The 27,717-nt window shown below is 43.7% G+C and overlaps 1 protein-coding gene across 4 annotated transcripts; it reads right to left on the reverse strand.

The window, feature by feature from the left end:
- Positions 1-901: 901 nt before the first annotated feature.
- On the reverse strand, positions 902-26,770 carry RILPL1 (Rab interacting lysosomal protein like 1). Of its 4 annotated transcripts, none has more exons than XM_075516617.1 (8): positions 26,232-26,770; positions 22,451-22,601; positions 16,728-16,846; positions 15,158-15,376; positions 11,236-11,408; positions 10,605-10,697; positions 6,361-6,448; positions 3,737-3,872 (listed from the first exon to the last, which is right to left on the reverse strand). In XM_075516617.1, the coding sequence occupies exons 1-8, from the start codon at positions 26,529-26,531 to the stop codon at positions 3,867-3,869; spliced, it is 1,149 nt and encodes a 382-aa protein (XP_075372732.1). In that variant the 5' UTR covers positions 26,532-26,770; the 3' UTR covers positions 3,737-3,866. The 4 variants fall into 4 exon arrangements, with proteins under 4 accessions (XP_075372731.1, XP_075372732.1, XP_075372734.1 ...); XM_075516619.1 differs by lacking the exon at positions 6,361-6,448 and adding an exon at positions 7,287-7,362 and having other exon boundaries at positions 3,742-3,872; XM_075516616.1 differs by lacking the exon at positions 6,361-6,448 and having other exon boundaries at positions 902-3,872; positions 26,232-26,768.
- Between the last annotated feature and the right edge of the window lie 947 nt (positions 26,771-27,717).

The following is a 27,717-nucleotide window of genomic DNA, read 5'->3' on the forward strand; positions in this document are numbered from 1 at the left end:
TACACACCTCGTTTGATGCCCATCTAGCTGCCTGGATTAGGGTTCATGAGAGAGCTCCGTATTTAATTATTTACGTGCCAGATGTCCGCACTCATTTAGTGAGACAGATGCCCTTTATGAAATAGTCACTTCTTGAAGAAATAGTAATGAAGTAGCAACAAACTAAGCTTCTGAAAAATGTGGCCCAAACTGGAAGCCGATGGGAAGTGACTTTATTTTCTTGAAGACACTGGGCCAGGCAAGATCTTCAGTAATACTATGTCCTTAACTCGTTCTGTGAGGTGGGAAAGAAGCATGTAATAAATCTTTTTTTTTTTTACATCATGGGAGGATGTCATTCCCTTTTATGGAAGAATGTGCACTACAGAGCAGTGAGCAGGTCAGAAAACATTTGATGTTCTGGTCCTGATCCATCCAGGAACAGTCACTGGAGGACAGTGTCATGGTTAAATGTGGTTGCGGCTGCACGCACTCTGTCCTCTCCTCCTCTCTGCAAGTGAAGTCCTGCCTGCACAGGGCTTAAATCTTGTTCTGGGAACTGGGCTTGCTGCTGGTTGTAGCTGAACTGGGGAAAATAGAGGGCAAATCATCTCCTTTTTCAGAGCCAGGATGTGCATACAGACACACGTCTTCCATTCTAGAAAAGGCTCCGTCATTTTCTTTGTCATCATGAGCAATTCCTAAATATTTGCTAATGTATTTTAAACTGTATTTTTTTATCAGCCTTTGAATGGCCCTATCCTAAACCTTGTCCCAGTTTGAGGCTTTATTTCCATGAAGAGTTGTATGAGCCTTTTTCAGGGGAAAGAAGACAGACTTGTATGCTGCATCCCCAAGAAGAGGTGGTATTAACTTTCCACAAAAAAAAGCACACAAATCCTGCAGAAATACTTGTTTTTCAGAAATATTTATTAAACTGTTAAAATGATTTACTGCCCAACCAAAAAAAAACCCCACAAAACCAACCCAAAAAAAACTTCAGTGACCCTGTACTTCGCAGACAGGATTGTTATGCCCCTTACCTGACAACATCCTGGCCCCTTTTCTAAAAGCAGATTTTACTTGAATATTGAGAAACAATACATGACAGATCTTCAAATCTTTACATACTCTTCCCTACACGCCATCCTTTCCGATGGCCCTTGGAGTTTATGAACTCAGCGTTTCTAGCATGAGAATGAGCAAAGTGGTTAATGCTAGCAGGTCAGGAGTAACTAATTAGATTTCTGAGGTAATGGGCTGCAGAGATGAGTGGGGGAAGGTGGTACTACTTAGTGCCATTGTTTGAAATGGGCTGTAGATCTGACCTGACAGTAGTGCACTGGCGTACGGGATGAGCTTTAGTGTGCTAGGCCAGGAGATGTCCTTTGTAATACACCAGCTCCGGTGCTGGGGAAAAAACAGTTCAGTCTGTATTTCTGTTATCCCAGTTCATTGCTCTCAGCTGATTTTGAAAGTGATGTGCTTATTCAGGCCTTGCATCTGCTGCATTCTTGCATTGTTTCTGATCACTGCCTCTTCTAAATGTGCCGAACGACTGTAAACTATGCTAGGGGGAGACTCGATGGGCATCATTCACAAGTTACTTTTAACTGCTTGATACAACTGTAGTGTACTTTTTTCTAACATGGAAGTGAAATTGAGATCTTAGCAACTTAAGTATCATTAAATTAAGATACTTCCCCCCATTTAAGAATTGCTTTTCACACAAGAGGGGGAAGTGCTGCTGTTTTTTGGATACAGCTTTCTGTAAGCATAAAATTAAGATGTGTTACCAAAATGTAACCAGGCAAAAGCATATCTGCCTAATACTAGCATCAGGCGCTACCGTTGCTATTTCAAATGCAGATGTCTTTCATATAAGGCCAGTGATGAACTGCAGTGATGTCAGGGAGGCACAGTAAACACTTTCTCTACCTAGAACACGTGGAAGGTCCGTGTTCAAAATGAAGCAGTTAGTCAGGAGCTGAGCAGCATTCAGCCCACCATTGCAAAGAATAGCTTCCTGGCACAGTTTCACTACAGATGGGCTAAGAACCATTTGCTGCTTGTACACATTAAAGAATCCAGAGTCTTAGATCACCCTGTATTAAAAACAACTGGCCTGCACTAAACCCTCTGGCTCACTCTCATCTAGGAGTCCTTTGAGACTTCCTCCTATGTTCAGTACCTGGAGTAGTTGGAGCTTTACTCCAGCCTGAGCATTGTTTCCTGTTCCTAGTGCCACTCCTGAGAAGAGGCTCTTTACAGAGCAGATGTAGTTGCTGGGGGTAAGGCGCCAACAGCAGCTCACAGCCCCTGCACCAAGGTACACATGCAGAAGTTGCCTACAGCCTTGGGGTAACTAGATACTCTGCACCAGCAGCGCTACGCTCCAGCGTGGACTCTCCCAGCACACAGCCAAGTTCACAGAAAGACCTCAGCACCTCCCTCGCAAGGAGCCGCTGATGCACTCGCTCTCTCCCACCTGGTCAGGTGCCTTTGTGGAGCGTGTGGTACAGAGGCAGGGTGTGCACTGACACAGGATTGTACGCAACAGTTACGCTGCATGGGACTTTAGTGTCATGGGTTTTGTAAGTACAACTGAGGGTTTTGTAAGCTCAACTGCAAAGCAGATCTAAATCCCACCTCCTGGCAGTTCAGCTGTGCTGGGCTTTTGCTGGTGAGTTAAGCCCCTGTAACTGCAGGCTACCCAAACATCAGCCAACACCAGTGGAGCAGCCTGCACATAGAGAATTCATCCACTCCGCCCAAGTAGTGTTCAGACTAGTCAGAGAAAACATTTTGAGTTGGGGTCATCTCTAAGTCAGTTAAAATAGTTTATGTCAGCTAGTTGAGGATGTCTTTCACTCTGAAGTTAGGCAGTCTTATCTAGACAGAAAAATGGAGTGTGTCTTAGTTAAAAACCTGTCTGTAGGAAAAAGCCACCTAATTCTTCACAGCAGCTGTCTGCTACTCTAGGGGGAAGTCCCTAGTAAGAAGGAAAAAAATTCAAGTGTTAGAATTCCTCCTTGTAAGCAATTTTTTTTCCATTAATACTGCAGAACTCATGGCAAAATGCAAGGCACGCTCACCTCATACATCGGTTTCTTCATGCTTTAGGCACTATAAGCAGCAAGGGAAATGCACACTCACTATCCCTCTCAAAGCTACTCCAGTTTTTCAGTTTGTATCAGGTGGATTTCCAAGTGGTTACTCTGCAAAATGCAGACGCCAGCTGAACTTGACAGGACACAGCCGTGCTAAGACCTGCCATGGAGAGTGGCCAGCTGTCGTATCCCTCTTGAAAAAATTCTTACAGAAATAAAAAGCAAACAACCGACAGTGTTAACAAACAGGGTAAAAGAGTCTTTGCCACTAGATACTGTACACTGCAAACAAACTTCTAATAATGGCACAGGTCCTTTTTTGGTTTAAAGAAGCTTGTGTTACTGTAGTTAATGCATGAACAAGACCATAGACTTGTTATTCAGCACAAAACAAGTCATCTAGAAGCTTCGATGTCCCAGGGTATCAGCGACTGTTACTACAAAGCTTGGATTCTGTTTTCAGCAAACAGTCACCAAATAAACAGTGAGGGATCCCTTTTGAAGAGTACATCTGAAACACAGCCACTGAGGTGTGCAAGGCAAATAAAAGTGATGAGCTGCCAGATTTGTTTACAGAAGCTTCTTGTTACTAGACTGTCGCGATCTACTGCAGTAAACCGAACACCTCAAGGTTTTAGTCACAGGTGCTGCAGGGCTTCTTGTCCTTGTTCAGTGTAGGAGTCATCTTTATTTGAATTTGACCATTCTCCAAAAGTATCCTGGAAGTGGACATTTTTCTGTGACGCCTGCATACGTTTCTTATCACGAGAGAAGAAACTAAACCTTCCGGGAAGAGAGGAGTAAGGGAGGGAAAAGAAAGAAGACTGTTTACCATCTTGAAAACACTTCAAACACCCGTCACGATACACTGCACAACAAAACACAGAGCAAAAAAATCTGTTTGCATCTGCAAAAATCAAGGCAGTGAAGCCTGATGGGAGTGCATGTCAAAATGTTATTAGAGATGAAGTCATTGCAATCTCAAGCAGTTTGGCTATGGAAGCTTCAAATAAGCTCTAAAATGCTGTTGACTTGACAAGGTGCAGGTATCATTTTAGATGTATATTCCCCCTTCCCCAGCCCTGAGATAAAGAAGCAACACAATACAGGTTAGTTTTTTTGGCATAAGTAAAGTGGTATCTTTGGCATTAAGTCTCTATAATTTACCATAAAGCAGAAATAGATAATGTTTTTAAGGGTGTCAGCAGGGAAATTGGTAAGATAAGAAAATAAGCCTCCACATTTTTTCCAAGTGTACAGACTTTGATACGTAGACTTGATTCCTGCAAAAATAAATGAATAAATGCACGTATGTGCACAGGAGTTTGCAGGATGAAGGCTCTAAACAAATGCACACAAGTGTGCACGTCATTTCCTGTCACACAGCTCGGGTGCTCTAAGATAATGACGTACATGAACCAACAGCCATTTAATACAACAACAAATTGCCAGCTGACAACAGAGCTAAAAAAATACCATTGGAAAAATCCTTAGTATAATTTTATTTGTATAGGATGAAGTTACTTGATTAGGCAAATTCAGTGTTCATCATGAGTTCAGTACAAGAAGTGTTAGTGCAGTGTTTATGTCTGCTGAGAAATGCAAAAGTTGCGGTTCCAGCTACCAAAGGTTTGAATTGGCTGCATACCCTTTGGGTTTTAATGGTGCACTTTTGGAGGTAAATATTGTTTTGCTTGCACAGTACCAAGCATAATGCAGTTCTGATCCAGGACGGGAATTGCTGAATGCTGCTACAGTAAGACACTATGCAAATATAAACTCAATTTCAACAGGTGACGGAATGTTTGTCAGGACATAAACCTGACCCTATGTCCACGCCCCACCATCCTCAGCATTCTTCCTCCACCCACGCTCCCTTAAGGCTCCCCTCAGTACCATGATCCCAACTGTCCAAGCCGCCTTGTGCAGACCAGGGAGTTCTGCCTTCGATGTCTCTAGTCACATAGGAGGCTGTATTTGACTGTCAGATGAGGTTTAGAGCAGCTTTCCTGAAAAAATATCCTATCATACGCGCCGGTAAGCATGGTGATAATTATTAAGAGTATCAAGAATATTAAAAATAATTATTTCTTGACTAGAAAGCGATATAAAAAGCTGCACAAGTGCAATGCCAGATAACTAACGTTGCTAGCAGAACCTGAACTTTTGCATTTCCTGGCTTCCAATGTGCAGCCTTAATAGTGAAATAAGTCTTTTGCGCCTAATTAGCCTCATACTTTTCTACCACCTTCATCACAGGAGCTCATAAATTCACACACATATGCTATGTCTTTTCAGGGCCAGATCCAATTTCAGCTGATAAAAGAATTGTCTAGTCACTGAGGCTTTCTGCTGAGCATGTTTGTTCCTGCACTGTCAGGCTTAGTATCTTGAAGTCCACACAAAGGACTGCTGTATTTATGCAGCAAGTTTCAAATGTCAAAGTTCAGTAATTTTTCACTTTATCATGAAATTAAGTAAGAGAAAAATATGTTCGTAAAATCTCTATTAGGCAGCAGAAGGGTTAGGCTTTTTTAATTCCTTCTGAAACGATGAAAATTGTTATTACGCCTAGAAAACTCTCATGGAGGATGTTTGGAAAAAGCATGTCTGTATGGAGAGGAAGGGAATTTAAATACTGTGTTGCTGCTGTAAATATAAAGATCACTAAAGCAGCAGTTCTAATGCAAAGAGAGTTTGCATTAACAATTATCAGTACATCTTCCAGGGACAGCCAAGAATAGGATGACAGAATTGATTACTGAGAGCGTATACTCTGTTCCAAAATACATAATTAGAGACAAAATATACAGTGCATAGACAGAAAGACATGGAAGCAACAGCCTATAATTAACACTGGAAATTAATGTAGATATCAGCCATTACATTCTGTAAATCTAACTAACTGATTTGTAACCAGTCATTAGAATAACATGGGTTTCTTAAAAAGCATTGGTGTGAATTGTGAATAGGCGCGCTTAGTAAGCAAAATTAACGGATGCTGGTTAAAATTGCATATTGCAACAATTGTCTAAGGAATAATGAGTGGTTTAGCATGGTAACTTTAAGGCAAAAGGTGATAAAATGTCAATACTTAAGGATGAGCATGGAGGACTATGTTGAGTTGTGTACTGACTGGTCATTCTGATTGGCACTTTGTTCTTCTGTGATCCCACAGGCAGCCGATGAGAATGCAACCAGCAGTGCATGTTAACACAGGGTCATGCAAAAGGAAACCACGGTACCAAACATTTAAAAAAAAAATTCCTACAAGGGACACAAGTCTTCTTATTGGCTGCAATGTGGGATCGTCTGGAATCAATCCAGCTGCTACCATGGGCATTATGGCTGTAAAGATCCTGGTCAGGAAAGTACAGACACAGAAGAGATAAGACTGGAGCAAGGGAAAGAAAAAGCATTCCATTAAAAAGAAAAGAGGCAAACATGATACACAGGGTTACTCTGAATTACCACACAGGACATGTTACAGGGAGAGGTGGATCTGCATCACCCAAGACAGCTCTCTTCAGCGAAAAACTCTTATTTAGAAAAAGTAGTCATTGAAAACAGTTTAAATTGCTTTTGAATTTCTAAAAGATACCACTTTTCTGTTGTGAAGCAGCCTGCAATCTGGGTTGGATTTCATCAGGGTATTACCACCTCTAGCAATGCAGAGCAGAGTGCACATTTTTCTTCCCAAGAAACAAACAGGCACATACATAATGAAATGAGGGATGAAGGTGTATGTTAAGAAATACAAAACAGGACTTTGCTGTGACTACCAGATATTTGCACAGAAAACAGGGTTAGACAGGACCAGCATTACAGTTAAAGATTTTACAAATGTTACAGTTGATAGTTTCAGGTTAAAAACCAGTATCACAGGTGAAATCTTGAAATAACCTCCTATGCAAGCTACTTGGTTAAAGGGCCTGTGTATCTATTCCAAAAGAACCTGCATTGCTTCACATGCAGAAAGATGCCAACTGCAGGCAGCTAAATACTTATTTGAAACCTTGCAACTACTCTAGCAGAAACACTTTCTAGCTGGCTAGCAGCAAGACTGTTTCCTTGTAAGGGTTCAGCACTTTCACTACGCGTTATACAATTCATGCAACTTAGAGGTTGAGAGAGCACACTAGGTGCTCTATGCCCAGCCAGCCCCACACAAACCTGCCAACACACCTTCATCCATACCTGGAACACCCTCTGTTTTTCTAAGGATTCTCCTCAGAGGTTCTCCCTTGTGCCAAATATTTTTTTGAACTGTGGACTAATGTCAATTAAAGATTAAGTTGAAATCACGAGAGACATTTCACTTGTGACCAAATGCAGCTCTCACCAACACAGTCACTCTAACTGCTATTCTTAGATTAAAAATGAAAACAAACAAGCAAACATTGTTGTAACATTAGCAGTAGCTAGGACTTCTATTTTTACGCATTGTGGCACGGTCTGTGAGCTGCAGAAATCAGACAGACACATCAGCTTTTGTAGACTGCAAGAATAGGAAGAAAACTTATGACTGTTTCAGGCATTACATCAGTGACAAACAAGCATGTATCCTTAAAGAGAAAACAAAAGGGCGTTTTCTGCTCAAAACAGAGGGAGCATTTTTTAATCCTTGTACGTTTCCTCCTCATTAAAGCCTCCTGGTTACATTATTTCATCAAAACTCTGACATGTGATGTGGTAGAGACAAATGCAGAAATCAGTCTGAGATCAGAACTCAGAGTTTGCCCCAAATGTGCAAACCCTGGGAGTGAAAAAATGTTGATTTCCATAACTTCTGTTTTCCTTTCTTTATGGGGATGCAGCACAGAATCACCTGAGCACATCTTAGATGGCACAGGCTACATATACATGTGTCTCATTCCCTGGGATACTGCATGGTCAAGGAAAAAAGGGTACATTACACAGGCAAGCATAAAACTTCTCTTGAGAGGACAGCAACAGCATCTCCTATTTTTGTACTTCAGCTTTTTGTTTAATCAGGAGGAAAAGTCCAAAATGGAGGGAAAAGCAACCCTACTTTCATTTGTAAAGGCACTCTGCACGCAGATATCAGCATTACAAGTTTTCATCACATCATTAGGTATGGAGAGTTTATGTGCCAGTGTGTTACCCAGGCAGTCATATAGTGAGGTGCTGGCAGCATCCTGCCTGGGAGAGGGAGAAGGGAGCTCTGGAGACAGCTCGCCACAGGCAGGGACCGCAGGTGGGGCAGGAGGGGTGTTGTAACAGGACAGAACAGATGCTACACTTGGGTTCTTTGTTTTTCCCAGCAGTGAAATTTCGTGTGTTTTTAAAGCCCATCTACAAGTACACTGTTGACAACACACAGAGAGGAGGTGGGAAAGAAAAATAAACCCACACTAGACAAATCCTATCCAGACAGGCTGCAAGAATAAGACAAACCTGAAAACTATTACTGTCCTTCAGGTTTCTTAAGTAGACGGTTTTATCTTCCCTTATTTAATGTGATGGCTAAATGAAGAGAGAGCAGAAAGAAACCTGGGGACAGAGCATGACAGCTAAAGAAAGTAATTTCATCTTAACAGCAGGTTCAATACGTGCTTCCACTGTCTGGCAGAAGAGGACTCCTGCCTTTTCTGAAAGGGGCCAAAACAACATGATTTTATGTTTTATTGTGTGCAGTTTTAGTTATATGAATTTAACAGAGTCTGAGAAACAGAAAGATTAGACAGGTGTCTGAAAATGTGCATTGATTGAATGGTCTGATGCTCAACAGGTTTTCACTAATAAATTGAGAGGAAGAAAGCACTGAGATAACTGGTTGAAAACACTTAAGTGCTTCCTGCCATGGCTGCCCGCGTTGCTTACGCATGTATGCAGAAGGCAGAGTCACAGCTAATACCTCATCAGCGTGTGCTCTGTCTTATATGTCATCTATTTACATTTTTATGCTGCCTTTGCTTCATAAGTCAAGCATGGAAACTGCAATCAACACAAACTGAGGAAGCTGAAACCAGCCATCCCCCACAACAGGATAAGCTTTAAGAAGTACTAAAATACATTTAAAAGAAAAGAGAAGCTTTGCAGTGGAGATCTTGTCAGACAAAGTATTATTATTATCATCACAGTTGCAGAATGAAAACTTAAGTCCAAACTCAAAGTGTATTTTCTAGTCATGTGAGAGGAAGGGTTCTCTCAGCAAACAAAGCAGCACAGACAGAAGCTGGAGTCTACTGAAAATAATCAAAAGTGCCCTCCTGACTTTATGGTGTTTTGGATCAGTCCAGATCTTCCCATGGAACTTACTCTCATGGGGCTGCTGCTGTTATTAAACAAGGACTGAAGGTTATGGACATGGGGACAGGATGGAAGAGCTTTTTATGTGGAAACAAATGACTGTTCCAAAATCATTTATGCAGTTAAAAAAGTTAAGCTTCCGGTATCACAAAAATCCAAAGACGTCGTATAAGGTTACAAGACTTAATTTGGAATAAGTAAATGTACAAGGAGGGAGTTTCAACAGACAAATGGATTGGCTAACACTGTGATTTTATAATTAAGTGACATACTAGTAAATGCACACCTCTGACAGTAAGCTTAGGTTCCGGACAGCAACATTAAACACTTCACCAGAAGAACGTGGGGTTCTTTATAGCCAAGAAAGCTGGCATCCTCTCCAGCAGTGAATTTGTTCAGCAAACAAAAGATTTTTGTGCTGTACACATAGCGCAAGTCGGGGTCTAAAGCCTTAGGTCAACAGGGAAACGGGCACAGCGAGGTCATGGGGAAACCTTGCTCTCCACGCCCAACTGCTACCAGTCCGCAGCTGGTTTTACTTGTGAATACACACTTTACCTGTCTTCCAAGCATGACCTGGGGGCCAGTGGTTTCTGACACTCCACCACCTTAGGGTCTGTGTGTTAAGGAACTGGGATTGCACTTGAACAGGAGCATTGTTCCTACAATCCTTGCACAATGAGATCTGGCACTGACTTCAGTTTTGGGCGCACAGGACAGGCTGGGCAGTGCTCTGGATAAGACCACAATTAGTAGCACCTCCCTTTGGAGCATGACCACGTGGCCCAGACAAGAAAATTCTCTAGGAAGATCAGGTGTCTGTGTTTCAGAGCTCATCAGCTCATCCCGGCTATAATAAAACATTGCAACACATGATCTTTTGGTTAGCCTGAATAGTGTACTTAAGAAGGAAACATTAGAACTGGAGTGGGCTTCTTGGGCACACCAGTCTGGCCCATAAACACAAGCACACGGAGTACTGTTGGACTCCCTACTGCTGTCTGCACGTAGGGAGCAAAAGGTACCACAGGAAATAATCCGAGATGGAAAGTTGTCCCAGATCTAGACAAAAGTTTTGGCCAAAGCCAAAGCTGTTTCATACCTGTCAAGTGCTCCTTCAATGTCTCTCCCATATACATTAGGGATGTGGTTATCTTAAAATTATTTAAAATTGTCCCACCCGTAAGAAACATTTCGTATTTGCAGACTATATCCAGTATCCTTAGAAAATATGCTACTTACAGTCGTTTGATTCCAGATTCAGGCTGAGTTGAGGGTTTTGACTGAATTATGGGTGTAGGTTGAGGGGATCTAGTTTCTTCTTCTATTTCCTCACTTGAAAGAAAGAAAAGATAATTTATGTTCTCCTCCCAAGCCATGGAAGCACTTTAAGTTCTAAAATTCAATCTGAGGTAGTACTGTTGATGAAGAAATGCAAAAAGATCTGTTCAAAGCTCACTGAAATCAATGGGAGATTTTTCTCTCAACCAAGGAACAGCACCTACAACTGGGTCTCCTTTCAATATTTTCCTCCCGTTGTGACAAGGAGAGGGAGAAGAGGAATGAATTGAATAAAAGTTCTAGAATTTTCATTTTAGACCCACTCTCATCCTCATTTTTGAAGCTCAGAAGTATTAAATGTTTGTAATCTTTCTAAAATTCAGAGGGAACCTGGGAGTTAGGGAAGGACATAGTTTTTCCCAATTTTGAGGAACCAGATTCAAACTAAAGCCATATGCTTGCAATCTCTACTTTAAGCCTTTGCCGAAATATAAGCTTGTTGGACACTATTCAAGAGCACATTTACTGTATCTAGACCTGCCCTATGGCTCCTCTGTGTATAGCATGCAACAGGAGAGGAGATCTAACCTACCTTTTGTAATATAAAAGCTCCTCTTGAAGTAAAAACACTTTAGATTTCAATTCATTCCTCTCATGAAGGACATCCCGGAGCTCCTGCAAGGTGAATCTTGGACGATTCGGATCTTTTAAGTCCATTGCCATCTTTTCTGACTCTGAGAGGCAGTCATCATTGTTTGGTTCTGCCTAGGAAGTGGAACACAGGCTTTAAATTCACCATGCGAGTGCATGTCTGAGGAGTTTGAAGTATTTATCAGTCTAGTTCCCAACCTCTTCCTTTCAGCACTATTAAATCCTCTTTTAAGAGAAACGCAGCAATTTTAAGAGGAAAAAATGTAGAAGGAATTTGTTTTTCATGTTAAAGACTGTCAGCAAGAACAGCTCAGTGATCTGATCACTTTGTTCTTTTCTGTGCACAGGTTGACCAATGATACACACAGGACTGGTGAAACTGTGGCAAGCCTTTGAAAGATGATCTGAGCTCTATTTTACCTCTCTTCACCTGGTGTTCGGGGGAAGCTTGCAAACGAGGAAGACCTAAGTCTTGTGACCTACAATCAAAGCCCTGTGCTCACAGGAATCTTTCACAGTCACATGTTTGGGAAAGCAAACAAACACCAATTCTAGCAGGCCTGAACACAGGGTCCAACCCGAGCCACCTTACGGGTGATAAGTTTTCTTGTGGAGAAGTTCCTGTGGAATCCAGACTGCCAGAAAGTCCGCTGAAAATGTATAGTCCAATTTTTGATAAACAAGTCAGTTAAAGGAATTAATACTTTTAACAAATGGGGTAAATCAAACATCAGCCTTTTAACATAAACACTGAAAAAACTGCATAGCGAAGATCATGACAGTTTCTTCCAGCTCATCCCACAAAGAGAAAGCTCCTTTAGATGTAAACATATTAAGTGGAGATTTAAGTTTATATCCCCTTAATGCCTTTATTAAAAAAGAAGGATTGGTGTTAGCACCAGATCTAGCTACAAAGTGGAAGAACATTGCAGATGAATGCTAGATGAGGCATTTATACACGTGTACCCTTGCTCTTCTTTTCCTCTGAGAAGAGTTCACTGGAAGCTTAGAGGAATTTTATCTCCCACCCCCAGTGTCTGTGGCTCCCAAGCCAGCGCTTGCACTCTAGGCACATGGTTGGATTCCCAGGCCTGTGGGGCTGCTTCCTGTCACCCAGGTAGATGCTAGCACTTGCACAGAACTATTTGGCCCCAACTGCTTGTGAAAATGTGGTCTGTATAAACACAGCACACAGAAGACCATCGTTCAGGTCCTCTACTGTTGTTCCACTGAGTGGCTGCACAGAGTTGAGGCCCAGTTAATAAGAAATCACAAGCTTCTGGGAAGGGTACCCAGAATCAAGATGCTGAAAAGCAGCTACAAGCCTTTAGAGGTCTGCATGATTTCTAACAATACAAATAAATGTAGGGCACTCTGTTCCAGCAAAGTACATTTGAAATGTAGCAAAGTACATTAGAAATGTGATGCTTTTTGCAAGGACTGTCTAGAAGCCAGCACATGAAATCGGAGATGCCAGCAGCCAGGTCAGCCACCTGTCCTCCTATTAGGATGCAGAGATCAGAGTCTCAGAGCTCCTGTGTTGCAGTGACACCTTGCAGGGATACAAGCTGGAAATTTGAGGAGCTAAGTACCAAAATTATTAAACAGAGTCCATTTTTTGTAAGCCTGATCCTATCCTCTTTTGAGCTCATGTGTTTGTGAAACAGTTTTGCTATCTCTTGATATACGATTTCACTTAAATTTGGCTGGGCTAAGGTTGGTGCAATATCAATTTCTGCAGCAGGGATTGCAGTCCTTGTCCTGCAAAGATGAAGCAGCAGAGCAATGCTCGCTTGTCCATCTGTTTGATTCACCCCATTCATCCAAATGCATTTCTTTACACAGACTACAATAAATAAAGATTGATGCAACCTAACAAGAGGTTCAAAGGAAATTACCCAAACACTTTTCCTCTTCTCCACCCCTCTAGATTAGGGTCTGAGCTGATGACTCTTCTTTTGGTTGTGTATTTGCCCCACACCTTTGCCCAAATAAGCTATTTTTGCTAGATTTTGCTCAAATCAGCAAAGACTGAGCAGCCTGTAGCCAATGCAAATGTAGTTGACTGAAGCCAACAAGCAATGTCCGTTCCAGAGCATGCAGCTATTCTAGCTTTCTGCTTGCCACTGCAATTCCTGTCTAACCATCATCCTGGCAAAAAGAGCGGGGAACGGGTCTAATTAGAAGAGGCGCCATTGCCATGGAACTGATGAGTTAGAGCGAGGTAAAGAATGCATCCTTTCTCTCCAGAGACTGAAGACACTTTCACTCCTGCTGGCTCCAGGCCTAGGCTCCACAGCCCCGTTTACAAAGCTGGGTGTCCTGGCTGAGTTAACAGCAATGAAATCATCCTTTTCATTATTAATACAGTGCTTGCCCAATTCAGCAGTGATATGTTAACACAACACTGGCTGTCACATTCCAGGGGGGACCAGGGTACCCCAATCAGCCTCTGCCTCTGCTTCTTGATGTATATTCCTGCCTACTACAAGTGAACTGGATGTTTCACTCTCTGCTGCAGTCTATCAGGCATTTACAATGCCACTTGGTACTGGAGCTCCTACCAATACATCCAGCCAAACAGATCTATATGATAGTGCTCCTTTTAGAGTTCTTTCATATCATAATACCCCTTACTCTATTTTGTACTCTTCTAAGAGCAGCGTTAGGAGAGGGAAGTACAGCACATTTGCTTTAGTAAGACAGAAGTAGTGTCATATGCACAAAGAAAAAGAATAGGAACCATAAAGAGGACTAAGGGATGCAACAGATCAGAGATGCATCTTTTTTCTCAGGAAGCTCCCCTCAAGTTTGCATTCCTACTGCTCTGATCTCAGCACCAACTCAATTTGTAGATTGTCACTTTGCCTGTTCCTGCAAGTACTTGAGTATACAAGCAGTAACATTTGCTTTTCATGAACATTTGTGCTAGTAACACTTCACAGTGAAAGCAGAAATAGGACCAAAGCTGGTTCCTCTAAAAAGCGCCTTCAAACACCCGTACGTTGATTTGGTAGCAATAGACCAGCTTAGTCCTGACAGATCAAAAGTGCCATAAGCACTGCGAGGACCAAGTGTGACGAGTTCTGCATTGCCTCTGGGACCCCTTCTGACACAATTTCTTTTCTGCTATGGCTCACATGTCACCACCATCATAGTGCATTGCACCTTTGGGAACCATTAGGGCATGTGTATTTGCATACTGGGCAAGGCTTAAGCTACTTGTCAGCTGTTTCTCTTTTGGAAAACCCAGACTGTTAAGGGATCATTTTGTTTTCCTTTGGGGGAAGGGGTTGATGTGTACAAACAAAATGAACCCAAACATACTAATACAGCACTACATGCACTACTACAGCATTACAGCACTACTATGTGCCTCCTATACAAACTAACAGCTGATACTCCAGAGGATTGCCTTGCGATGTTTTTAATAGAACACTCTCTTTTGAAGCAATGATTTGTTCTGGTATCTGGGGAATTCTGCAGCCTAGTGCATGACCCAAAGGTTACACTTCCTAGGATGTACGATGGGTAGCCAAGTCTAAGGGGAAAGCTGTTCTCTAATGCAGACATCCCACTACTAACCTGTGCTGCCACTCTGCCTTTTGTGAGACCGGTTCCCTCCTTTAGGAAGGAGGGGTCTGTTCCACCGGGTCATCATCTATCCTAACAGGGCCTTTCCTGTCACAGTGCAATGAGTGACATCGCTCTCTGTATGTCACACCTGAACACAAGATGCTGTCCTCGAGTCCTACCCTTGCCTCTGATGTGTATCAATCACATTTATCCAAAGAAGATGTACTTGGTATGAAGACCAAAGCTTTTTAAAAGGCTGTTAAAAAGCGATTTCAAGTGCCTCTTACCTTTACTTCCTCCCCATTTTGGCTGTCCTCCCCCTGCAGTTTTTCTCTCAGTTTCCCCAGCTCTGCTCGCAGGTTGCCCATCTCCTGCTCCTTGGTTTGCAGATATGCTTCTAACTCCACCTTCTGCTCAATCAGCGCCTTCCCCTGAGCCTCAACAACGGTGATCCGGTGCCGCAGGTCATGGTTAATTTTCATTAACCTGTTCTGTTGCTGCTGAAGCTGCAAAACATTGATGCAATAGGTCAGCATCCATTCAGCCATCAGCCATGATAGCCAAGTCCCAAACACCATGTTAAAGAAAAAGTAGTGGGTTCCTGTTGAACTTAATCTGGAAAATTCTCTCCCCTCCTCACCCCACAATTAGGTTTTTTAGTATCTAATTATCTCCTACAGTTGCAGTTACCAAAATTTAATTGGTTTCTAGAGTAAAGAAGCATTTTTCCCTAGCAAGGGAATTCTCCAGCTAGAAGCAAATCCATCCCTTCTGATATTATGTTTCAAAAACGCAAAGTTCAAGGATAGGGTGGCTTATGGGATTCTGAATAAAATCTTAACCCAGAGTAGAAGAGAGAAAGACAAGACAGAGGAATCCTTCGTATTCAATTTATAAGTACTTTGCTTTGAGCTCTTAGGCTCTCTCATAAGGCAGGATGGGACCTGCTGGGCGTTGTGTGGACAGTACCAATTTGAAAGGCCACAGCACCTGCCAGAGGCACTTGGGTAGAGCAGAGATCATCTAGGTCTGGCTCCCACTAGCACCAGAAAAGTCCCATGGCCTAAGGAGATGAGGCAGTGTGAGGATAGGAAGCAAAATATGGGTAAGGAGGTCATTCCTCCTGACACAGAAAGAACCAAGACATCATGGGATTCCCAAAGTCACAGTGCAGTCTGTGATTCATCCAAGACTAAACCCGGATCTCTTGTGCTGTGGTCTCCAGGGCCACCCATCCTGTCAGTGACCTTCTGTTCACTGCTGGCAAAAGTAAGTGACCTGGGCTGGGCTCAGACCCCTTCCTCCTACCCCCTTCCTGTGCAAAGAGGTAATCCACATTGCATCCCTGGTGTGGCAGTGCATGTGTGGAGTCCCTGCTGCCAAACTCTGCAGAGAGTATATGTACAATATACAGTAGCCCGCTCACCCACAGCAGGGACCTCTGGGTGGGGTGAGGCATGGGGGTACTGAGGAAGTTTGCATTGGCAAGGCAGAGAAGAGATTCAAGAAGCCAGAGAAAGTTACCTGTCCTGTTCCTCTGAAAGGGGAAAGGTATCAGGTCTTTAAGGAAACAAACAAAACAACCTGTCCTTCCCCCATCTGCCTCTCTTGTTACACTGGTTTCCAGTCACGTTCCAAGTGTGCCTGGTCCTTCTGAATGCAGCAGAGGGTGTGTGTCTGCACTGAAGACTGCCTAATCATTTTGGACACTTCACAATTATGCCGGACACTTAAGTTACTGGACTAATAATCTGGCATTGCTTACAAATTCTACATTAACTTAAAACTTGAAACCAGGCTATGGAAGTATGGGTGAGAAAGAAGAGAAGAGAAATAGGAAGACTAAGAGCCACTTACAGCCTCTACATCCTCATTTTTAAGTCCGAGTTCCCGGTCCTTTGCTCTGATTTCGTCCCTCTGTTTATCTACCACTTCCTTCAGCTTCTTCATGACTTGCCGCTCTCTCTCTGACATTCCTGGTTAAAAAAAGAACACAGAAAACAAACTAAGGACAATCAGGAGCTGCTGAGACTGAGAACAATAACAGTGAGAAATATTTAGGTAAAGACTCTGGAAGTTGCCTGCTGGTAGAATTACAGAGAAGCTGTTGGAAGATGCTTTAAAGGTTACTTCAAGGGTAACAGGGGACATAGATGACACAATCCACTCCATAAAGCCACTGCACAAAAACTCCTTAAAGGAACTGACAGTCCTCAGAAACATTTATAACAGTGGAGTAACACTGCTACATCTTGCTGCCTCAGTAGTTTTACATCAGTGTTTGCACTATGCCCCACGGAGCTTGCTTATCTGTGTGATAATCTGTAGAATCAGCTGGTCAAGACCCTGTGAAAATTGTAAAAAAGATGGTCTGGATCCTCAGCAAGATCTAAGCAACATGTCACTATTGTGGATTGCATCTAGATCCAAACCAGCTGAGGTGCACTGGACTAGAATAACTTTATGATGAAACCCAGTTTTGTGTTAGGTGAAAGGGAGATGAAGCAGGACCTTCAGAGGGTACCCCAACCCTGAATCTAGAACAGAAATTTAGCCTGAATTATGGTCACATATTTTCTCCTCATGTTTTACAACCCCTTCCCCATCCTATTGTGTGATAATTCATATTTAGAATAACTGTACTTCAGAGAAAAATACTACATGGCATTTCACTTGTGAAAGATGTTTGGAACATTGCCAAGAATCCAACATTGATCCTGTTTCAAAATAAATAAAGGATTAGATTAACCTGAAATCTGACCAACGAATCATTCATTAGGAAATGTCATAAATCACAAAAAAGGAAGCATTCTTCCATTATTTGCCATTACAGAGATAATTCGGAACTGGCACTACAATGATGGGCTCTTCAGAGCAAACACAGACCAGGTGATTTAACCCAGTGAGATGATAAATCTACTACTACACTAACTTCTCCTGATAACTCCACAGAGACATGCAGCTTGATGGTCCTAAACTATCACATAAAATCACATTGCACAACATCCCATAGGATGACTTGAAGATGAAAGCCTGTGTCCAGGGCAGTGCGTGGCTGCTCTGGCCAATGTCCAGTCCAAGCAGGAGCTCAAATCCAGGGTCTACTGCTGTCTTGTTCTATTACCTTTGGCAAAGTACATAGTTACGTGGGCCCTCAGCTTCCTCCATTTACGAACTGCGAGTGGTGATAATTCACTCACTCCTCTGGGGCGGCTGGAAAGCCACTTCCTTTTTAATATATTAAAGCAGTTCCCACATCAGAAATATACTGCATACACATCAAATGTATCCAGCCAGTCAAGCCTCTACTTTCTAACATCAGCTCAGACTTTCTGGTTATGTTCTTCCCTCATCAGAGAAATCCAAAGTTTCTCCCATAAGAGAATGTAGGCTGCATGCCTTTAGGAACTCCAGCTTACAGATCATCTACAGTTTGAACTGATGGATAATAGAGTAGAGCAAGACAACCCTGAGAGAAAGAGAGAGAGAAAGGGAGTAACTCTTTGGTGGATGTGCACTCCTGCAGCAGCTGTGAGTTCCCATGCAGGCATAAAAAGCGTAGTACTGCAAACGGGGAACAGCAGCTTCAATCCCTCATTGCTAAAGGACCAGAGCTATGGTACAGCAGAGAACAGGTAACCCCTCTGCTGGGAAAAGGACTGGTGATCATGGCTGGCCGGGAATTTGGTTCAGAGGATGTGTTCCTGTCAAACCCCAGAAAAGAGCTGACATGGTGTTCACATTCTAGTATTACATTCTCATCTTTTTTAATTCTGTGGTAAGTTTGCCTGCTCCATTTCTGGACCCTGGTCCTTATCACCTCTATGCTCTAGGTTCTAATTCTTTGCAGGATAATTTTAATTCTTCACTGTGATAACAGCTCATACCCACCAGGGAGGACAAGTAGACACCGACACATACTGCTACTTAACTCTTCTAAAAGATCCACACTCTTCTATCACAACACAGGTCCGATACACCACTGTATCCACAAATCTCACTACAGGTTCCTGGACCCACCCTCTGCAGCCAGTCTCAGGGCTGGGGCCTAAAACATCGGCTGTGTTTAAAAACAAAAAAATGCAAAACTTTGCCTTGAAGTACAGAGGGACCGCAGTGAAACTTTAGACTGGTGATTTCACCCCAGTAGGAGCTAGGAATAGTGAGTGCAGCTATATTCATTAGTACTTGTGAGATGCTTTGAGATCTCTAGATAGCAGGTGCTATTTAAAGAATAAAGTACTGTTTCAGTGCTGACTGCTTTTCCTCCCACTGTGTTCATTTAACATTTGGTGAACCTAAAAGACTTCAATTGTGTGCACAGATCACTACATTATCATTTTTATTTCAAGAGGAGGGGAAAGGAAAGGTGGGAAGTGTTTGTGAAACAGTCATATCTTCTTCCATTTCCTCAGGCACTGGAGAAGAGGAGAGGGAAATCACTAAGTGTCCTAAATGTAAAGTAATTATCTCTAAATGATTCAAACTCTAATATCTGCAAGATCTTAAATGGCACACCCAGCTGGCTTCCCTAGGCACATCCTATGAGCAGCTTCCTGTGAACTGCTGTGATCATAGCATTGTTAGAGCAAGAGAAAGGCAAGCAGCTGGAAAAAAGGGGAAAAAAAATGAAACAGAAAAAAAAAAAGACCATCCTTTATATTTATGTTTAGGGACCTGTTTACTGTTGTGTTTATACAACATCTATCACAACAGGCCAAAGTGCCAGTCAGGGCCTGTGGCACTATACCACTACCTAAATACTCAGAATAGAAGTTTGCCTCCACTTTTGAAAGGGAATTGTAGGTTCCTCAACAGCTAGCACAAGAGGTTCACACAACTGTTGATATCCTGCTGCTTGTCTGTATTACCACAGCCAGCCTGAGACAGCGGCTCCCCTCGCTGCACTGAAACAGCAGCCTGCTTGTCCTGTTTGACACACGTTGGGTCAAGTTTGCTTGTGGCATTTTACTAGGATATTCCAATCAGTCAGCACCATCAAGTAGTGCTCAGTTTGAGCTTGGGAGGAGTAGCATTAATGGATGTTGCAGACTCATCTTTGACGCCTCCTGTGTTATTTTGTATTCTGCCACACATCGTTTCACATGAACCCTGGTCTGCTCAGACTCTCAGCAAATGCCCTCTGTGCAGAACACTCCTGTTTAGATGGGATTGCATCTGCCTCTCCTTAAACACCTTCATTAAGCTAAAGTGAGGCCCTGTGAACTCTGATGTGACTATTAATTGGCAAGGATTGAATCTCAAAGTCCTGCACACCCAAATCACTGGCCTCTGTTGCCTGCGCTAAAAATAACTCCTTTAACTGTCTGGTGAGTAAGCAGCAAGCTGTTAATCCCAGGGGCTAGCCGCTAAGGGGAGACATGATCATAATGCTAAGTCGTGCTGAGATATGAAGACTGGAGTCTGGTCAAAGTTAGTCCAGCTAACAGAGTATTTAGCTTGAAAACCTGCCTCTGTAGACTCTACATGTATCCAATCAAATGATGGAGACTGGAAAAAAAAGCAGCATGACTGCTTTTTGACACTACCCAAACAAGTCAGTTGAGACAAATCTATCCCCATTCATTAATGACAAAATTTCTTAAAAGGAAAAGAGTTGGATTTGATGTAATATGTCCCAATAATAAGGTGGGGTTGCTATAAACTAATGTGATTTGACTTAAGCTGATGATTTTGGACAAAGAATTCCAGTGATCCCAGAATCTGGTCTCTGGAATGGGTTTATGGGTTTTGTTTGTGTTATTATACTTGCGTAGACACAGTAAAAATAACATGAAAAGCATGCCTGGCATTTGCTTGGCTAGCTGAATGTGAAGAGTATGGCTATATTTAAATAGCACATGAGCTGCAGTGAGCTAGATACCCACTGGAAGAAGGGAATCAAAAAAAAAAAAAAAAAAGGAAAACAAAGGGGAAGTTGGTTCTTTATGACAAGATGTCATAGTCTTCACGGTCCATGACTCATCACTGCCATTCTGAAGTTTTGCATAGAGTTTGTAAGGCTGATGTCGAGCTACTTCTTTGCCATTAACTGACTCCTAAATTGAAAGCATTGCATTTGTTTTTAAAAAGTGGTGATCTTGAGAGGTTTAACAATTATTACTTTTTGAAGATTTCATTATACTCCTCCCCAGGGCAAGTGAGCAGTACTCGGCCTCTGGGAGGAAGCAAGTGCAACTTCTGCAGCGTTGGACAGTTTCATCCACCTACAGCAAGCCTCCATTTAATCCCAATCTCCAGTATCTCCAGTGTCTGGACAAGAATATCCCTTTGTTCCTAATGCTTTATTGGAGAGCTGCAGTGGCTCAGCTGTGTGGTCTGGTTTTCAGATTGGCCAGTGACTTTGCATGCTACACGCAGGATGCTAGCCTTTTGAGGGAGCCATGACTTTACTGATTATCAGAACCTACTGTGAAAGCAGAGCTGTTGCTTGAAGCAGTGGACCAGAGTCCTGTCCGTGTACAAATAGTTCAGAAAGCCACCCACTTCCAGACTGACTCACCATCACAGGCACATTTTGCTGCTGGAGTGATGCTGTTACCATTCTCAGCTGTCCACCCCATCTCGCGGCTCAAGGCTGCCTCACCCCCAAAGCTGCACAGTCATTTGTTTCAACTCCTCAGCTTAAACCCCAGCAAAGTATCATGAAATGGACTCGGTAGCCAGCAGCCTCAAATGATGTGCTATGAACTGTGGAGCAAATAGACATCTGTTTATCTGCCCCTGCTCTTGATAAAGAGCTATTTGCTGAGCTGTGGGTGAGAGCTGAGGATGGCAATTGTTTCAGTTGCTGCAGTGAAATCTATCTGTACTTGCAAGTCAGAATCTTATGCCTTGAACTTCATTCTGCCTCAAGAAAGAAATTGTCCCCAAACTGGTTGTTTCAACTCTTTAGGATTCACCCACTCCCTGGATTATAAATCTCTTCACTTATTCTAAATTGGCTATAAGTCCCAAACAAGTGAGGGAACCCTAAAGGTGGGTAAACCAAGTAAAATCAGTCTCTCCTATGCTAGGAGAGTATCACAATATTCTCCTAGAATATCTCCATATGGTGGACTGATATAATTCAGACAAAGAAATCTTGATTTGCTGCTTTACAAACAGTTATCCTGAATAGAGCAACAGTTGCACTTATTTTTGTGCATAATGGTGTGAAATAAACATTGCTGAATGGATTAGTCTGTTTGTATTAGAAAACATAAGGAGGGCTTAAGAATGTTTTTTGCAAGATATGAACTAAAAAGAAAAAAAAAGTGATAGACCAAAAAATGAAGCTAGACTTTACTTTCAGAGATGCTTCTCAGCCAAACAAAAAGTTGTTCAGGCTTTTCTTTCCCTCCTACCCCCACCTCTTATCATGTCTTCAGTGTCATCATGAATTCAGATATTTTCTAATCAGGTAAAACAAAACAAAACCAAACCACCCCCCCCAACCCCTAAAACCCAGACCTGCATTAATCTACAGGAAAAAAGCCAGAATATCCAGTCAAAATATTTTGATAAAGTATTGCTTTTTATAACAAAAGCAAGTACTGAATTTGAAGTATCAAACTTGCCTTCATGCTTCTGAAATTCCTCTTCTGTGAAATTAATGTCTTTGTGAGACAAGTTTGTCATCAGTTGTTTATTCTCCTCCTGCAGTTGTGCAATTTGGGTAAGAAGGTCCTGTGCTTCCCCTCTCCAGACATCCTCCACCAGTTCTAATTCCTAAAGGGTAGACCGGGACAACACATTTATATTTTTAAACATGTTAAGAGTCTTTGACTGGACTATTTACAGATCATGATTCTTATAGAAAACAATTAAATGAGACTACTTTGAATTTCTTAGAAAACATCTACTTTTCTAATGCCAGCATCAAGAAACCAACTATCAAAGTCTCCTTTTGCTATACGCTGAATGTAAATATATGAGGAGACAATTCTTGATGCAAACATTTTTGATGTGCAAGTTACACAAAGGATGGTTCCTTATGCCCCATTTTGCTGTGAGGACCAGATTAAGGGGACTGCTGTGTTAGACAAGATAACCAACCATGAGCAACAATTACCTCCTGCATCCCAGGAAGAAGCTGCAAAGGCTGTTATAAATGCCCCAGAAACATCACACTGCGTGGGCCAGGGGAATCGGTGTTAGGCATGCTCATTTTGAAAGAGTAGCATCTCTAGTCTAAACTTCTGTTACGAAACACAAGTGTAAAATAATGATCGTGTGATACAATGCAGAAAACCCAGAGCTCCTAGTCCTAGTAAACACAAGACAAAACTGTGCTTCTTCGTATGTAAATTGTTCTATATGGAATGTCTTGAGTGGCATCTACCTTAGCAGCAGTGAGACCAGTCAAAACAACAAATCCCATTTGTCAGGATACTATGTGTCAAGAGCAGCTGTCACCAATCCCTGTAAAGGTCAAATTAGGACAAAAAGTATAAAGTCCTCAAGGAAAACCAGTTGTATTTAGAGCTTTACTTGTTCCAAAAGCCTTTGCCATAAATCATACTTCTGTAGTGGGGGGCATTCTCTGCTCCATTTTCATGTATGTGCTTCAAAAAAAAAAAGCTGCATGCAAATCACTGGAGCCAGGCTGAGTCACTTGCTGACTTTTACATTCATCCAGCATGCCCCTTTCCTACCTAACAACAAAACACATTCAGACAACAACCCCGCCAAGCACAGCTCTAGGCTAAAATAAGCTCTGCTGAGAGATTAAAGGATAGCTTTCTGCTTTGAATATATGCTCTGATAATGGGAAATCATGTTCCTATTGACTTTCAGGTCCAAATGCCATTTTATTCCAGCATTTATTACTGCACTGCTGTCGTTTTATAATGCTTGCTAAAAGTTTTGTGGAAAACACTATATGACAAATAGATGATAAGTAACATACAGGTGTTGTAAGCTATGCAGACTTAATTATTAAGAAGTAAAGAAAATTTAATCAATCACCTATATTTTACTTGAAATTCTTTATCTTGAGAGAAAAGCAAATCTGGAATGCAACTTCATATTGCCAAATACCTAGACTATTTACAGTGATGCTGCATATTACAACTCTGCAGCTAAAATAACGTGCTGACCTAGTTCAGATAATAAAAAAGCACATTCATCAGTTATAAGCATACTGATAAAACCAAAATAGAACACACAGAAAAACCCAAACTATCTAAACTTATATCATTTACGCGTGGCCACACTGTAAACACAAAACTCTATTAAGGTCTGCCTAGGCAAACTTTCTTATTTATTGCTACTGAAGAGCCCAATGAATTGGAGCAGAAATTAACTTCTGAACCCTCATTAGTAGAAGTATCAGAGAACGCAGATCTATGGGCCAGTAGGTGCCAGCCAGCTCAGGAAACTCCAGGTGGTGCTAAGCCAGGTTTATAGGCAAAACAGATTCATATCTAAAGATTTTAAGTGCTAAAATCTCATAAACTGATGCTTGCAAGGACCACTAAAAGCTTGTCTGGATTGTTTTCTGGAGGCTTTTGGGTCACAACTATTTCTCACAGTCTCTGGCTTTTTCTGCTTACCAGTACCTGTCCTGTGAAAGAGTTAGTCTTCAAACCCTCACACTGGAACACAGATGGATGTGACACTACTGTTCTACAGGGACTCGGTGCACTGGCAATCAACTTGATTAAAAAAAAAAATGTATGTATCATGTATTTTATTTTCCCTGTTAAAATATATTTCCACCAAAGTTTTGTCTGGATTGTCTGAACACTCCGTGAGCCATTTCGTGACTATTAGAGAAGCTGGCAGAGTAGAGATGGTTAACTGGTAGGGGATCAGTTGGCATCTGGCAAGTACTGTGTTATGCAGCTGACATGTTTAGGAAACTTTTTAACACATATGAACTTCAGAAGCATCTACACAGAACATCAACCTGTACAATGATACTGGGTGTTGCTACTGCACCCCATTCAGTATCCACTTCACCACACAGCATTTTGTAAAGATCTGAAATAAAGCATTACTGTTGACTGGCAATATGGTGGTCTCTGTTCAGTCAGTGGGGAGATGTGACTTATGGCAGTTCTTCCCAGAGGTGACATGTCCTCAAAAAGCCTGGCAGCTAGGGCTCAGAGAGAGCTAACTGGGACCAGCATGACAGACCACCTACTTGCCTCCAAGTTAGATCTGTTAGAAGGGCAAAGGCACAGGTTTGGTACACGTACTTATATCTATTCTCTAGACCTTCTTACTTCATACTCTGGAGACTTATTAGGGCTTTATACATTAAAGATCATCTACCATCCTTTTCAGAGACACTGCCCTGAGACTTCTGTGAAATGTTGCAGGAATTAGCCTGAATTTTTCATATGCTAAGTGAAAGTCCCCTAGCTGACTCTTTTTAAAACATAAAATTTGAATTTGTTTAAATTAAAGCCAACTCTTGAAGTTTGAGGTCTCTCTTCCTGAAATTCCCTGTCTCCTCATTATTCTGAATCTGTGTGTGCAAGCAGGAATGGCATGAGGCAGCAGTGATGATTTAGTACAGTCAGTTACTAGAAGAACCATTTATTTAAATCAGTTTTCTGGATAGTTTAAAGATTAGATCTGCCACATCCACTGCAGTAAGCAGAGCAGCTCATGCTGTCCTGCCACATGAGGGTAACAGGATATGGGAAACGATCTCTACTTTGGGCTTTCATGGGAGTGGGATCAGGGAACACTATGACTACCCCAGATCAAGCCAAGGGACAACATCTTACCATCAGAGGATGGAGCAGGAATCTGGGAGAGTGCTCTCCCCTACTCTTCAGCTCTAACACTGCCCTGAAATCACCTGGTCCTCCATCTCTCTCCTGTGACTTGCCTACCCAATGAGTGTGCCAGGAAGACTAGACTGCTAAACCATTCAGAGCTCTGGAGAGAAAAAGTGTATTATTGTCAGTGACCTTTCCTGGCCTAGCAGGAAGCAGCACTATCCTCTCGTCAGGAGAGGGGATGGAGCAGGAGTCCTAATCGGGGAGACACAAGGGGAAGGAAATGCAGTGACTGGGGAAGGGGTGGAGAAAGGGAAGGAGGAAGGAAACTTCCAGGAGGGAAGGAAAAAAAACAACAACACACCCAAACCCTCAGCGACGCTAAGGCAGCATCCACGCAGAGCCCGTGAGCCTGCCCCGGCCGTACCCACACGCGTGCCCCGCCCGCTCCCCACCGGCTCCGCGGCATCCCGGCCCGCACCCCTGCCTCCCTCTTTGTTTTCCCCAGCGGCTGCGGGAGGGGGGGGGCGGCGGCGGAGGGGCCGGGGCCCGACTCTCCCCCCGGCCGGCTGCGGCAGGCGGGGGCAGCCCTGCCCCACCGCGTCCCCCCGGTCCCCACCCGCACCTTCTGGTGCTTCCGCTCCTTCTCGATGCGGTCCATCCTCTCCAGGCGCAGGCGGTCGAGCTCCAGGCGCAGCTCCTCCATCTCGGGGTTGATGTGGTTGCGGCTCACCAGCACCTCCAGGATCTCCAGCACCCGCACCACCTTGGGCATGAGGCGGGCGATGGCCTCGCAGCCGTGCTGATCGATCACCCGCTCAAACTCCTGCCCCACGGCCGAGGCGATATCGTAGACATCCATGACCGTCAGCTCCGCCGCGTTCTTCTCCAGGGCGGGCGGCGCCCCGCCGCCGCCGCCGTCCATGGCTCGCCCGGCCCCGCGGCGCCCTCATAGACGGCGGCGGGGCGCTCTCCTGGCGGGGCGCCCCCCCGGCAGCCGCCCCCTCCTCACCCGGCTCCCCCTCACACGGGCCGCGGCCCCGCGCAACTCCCGCCAACTCCGGCTGGCTCGGCGCGGGGGGGTGTTTAAACTTGGCCGGGCGGCGTGAGGGGAGCGGCGGCGTAAGGGCGGGAGCGGCCTCCCCGCCACCACCCCCCGCCTTCGCCCCGCCGCTCGGGGCCAATGGCAGGCGCCGGGCGGGCCGGGGGAGGCCCCGCGCATGCCCGCGGCCGCCGCGCCTCGCCGGGCTGCGGGCGGTGCGGCCCCGGCCCCGCCGGCTCCCGGGGCGATGCCCGCCGGGAGGAGTCGGGGTGGCGGTCGGTGCTCTGCGGGGCTTTCCGTGTGCTTTCCCTGCGCTTTCCCTGCGCAGGGGGAGAGGAGCCTCGCCAGCCGCGGGCGCTCGTCGCTTGCGCCGAGTTGCTTCAGCAGCGGGATTACTCGTGGTATCGGCCTCTTCTGCCCCAGGCTTCGTCGTCCGGGGATGATAGCCACATGTTTGAGGGTCAGAAGTCACACCCACGCGTGTTGAGGATTCGGGATCCCACGTGGATGGAACCCAGCACCGAAGCGGGTGCGCAGCAGTGGCAGGGCCGCACCGGTGTGTCCGTGGCAGCACGGTGCCCAAGAGCGAGCGCAGCGCCCGGTGTTCAAGGCCGACTTGTACGATGCCAGGACAGAAGAGGGACAGATGATCCCCTGCTCCAAAAGAGGACGAAGGCTAACGGATGGCTGCAAGCAAATGTAATGGGGGGAACAAGTCATTCTGCAGGACGGCAAGGGCCTCCCACGCAGCGGCTCGCACGTTGTTAGGGTTTTTAGGCCCTCGGTCTGCAAGAGCAAAGTGGGCCTTTATGCCTGTGCACGTGTTCAGTGTCAGTGGAGATTTTATACGTACAAGTAATTTGCTGACACAGATCCACTTACAGAGGAATTTAAACCAAAATGTATTTTTCTGGTTAAGTTTTTAAGTATTTTTGCCTTCAGGTGTGACTGTGCACTTTTAGATGTTCTTATCCTCACGGTGTTTAGTAAGGGGTGCTCCAGTTGAGTCTTTAGAGATAAATTAAATGTGCCCTGAAATAATTTTAGGTCCCAATCCTGCCACTTGCTG

The sequence above is a fragment of the Mycteria americana genome, chromosome 13 (assembly GCF_035582795.1).
Source record: "Mycteria americana isolate JAX WOST 10 ecotype Jacksonville Zoo and Gardens chromosome 13, USCA_MyAme_1.0, whole genome shotgun sequence".
Taxonomy (NCBI): Eukaryota; Metazoa; Chordata; class Aves; order Ciconiiformes; family Ciconiidae; genus Mycteria; species Mycteria americana.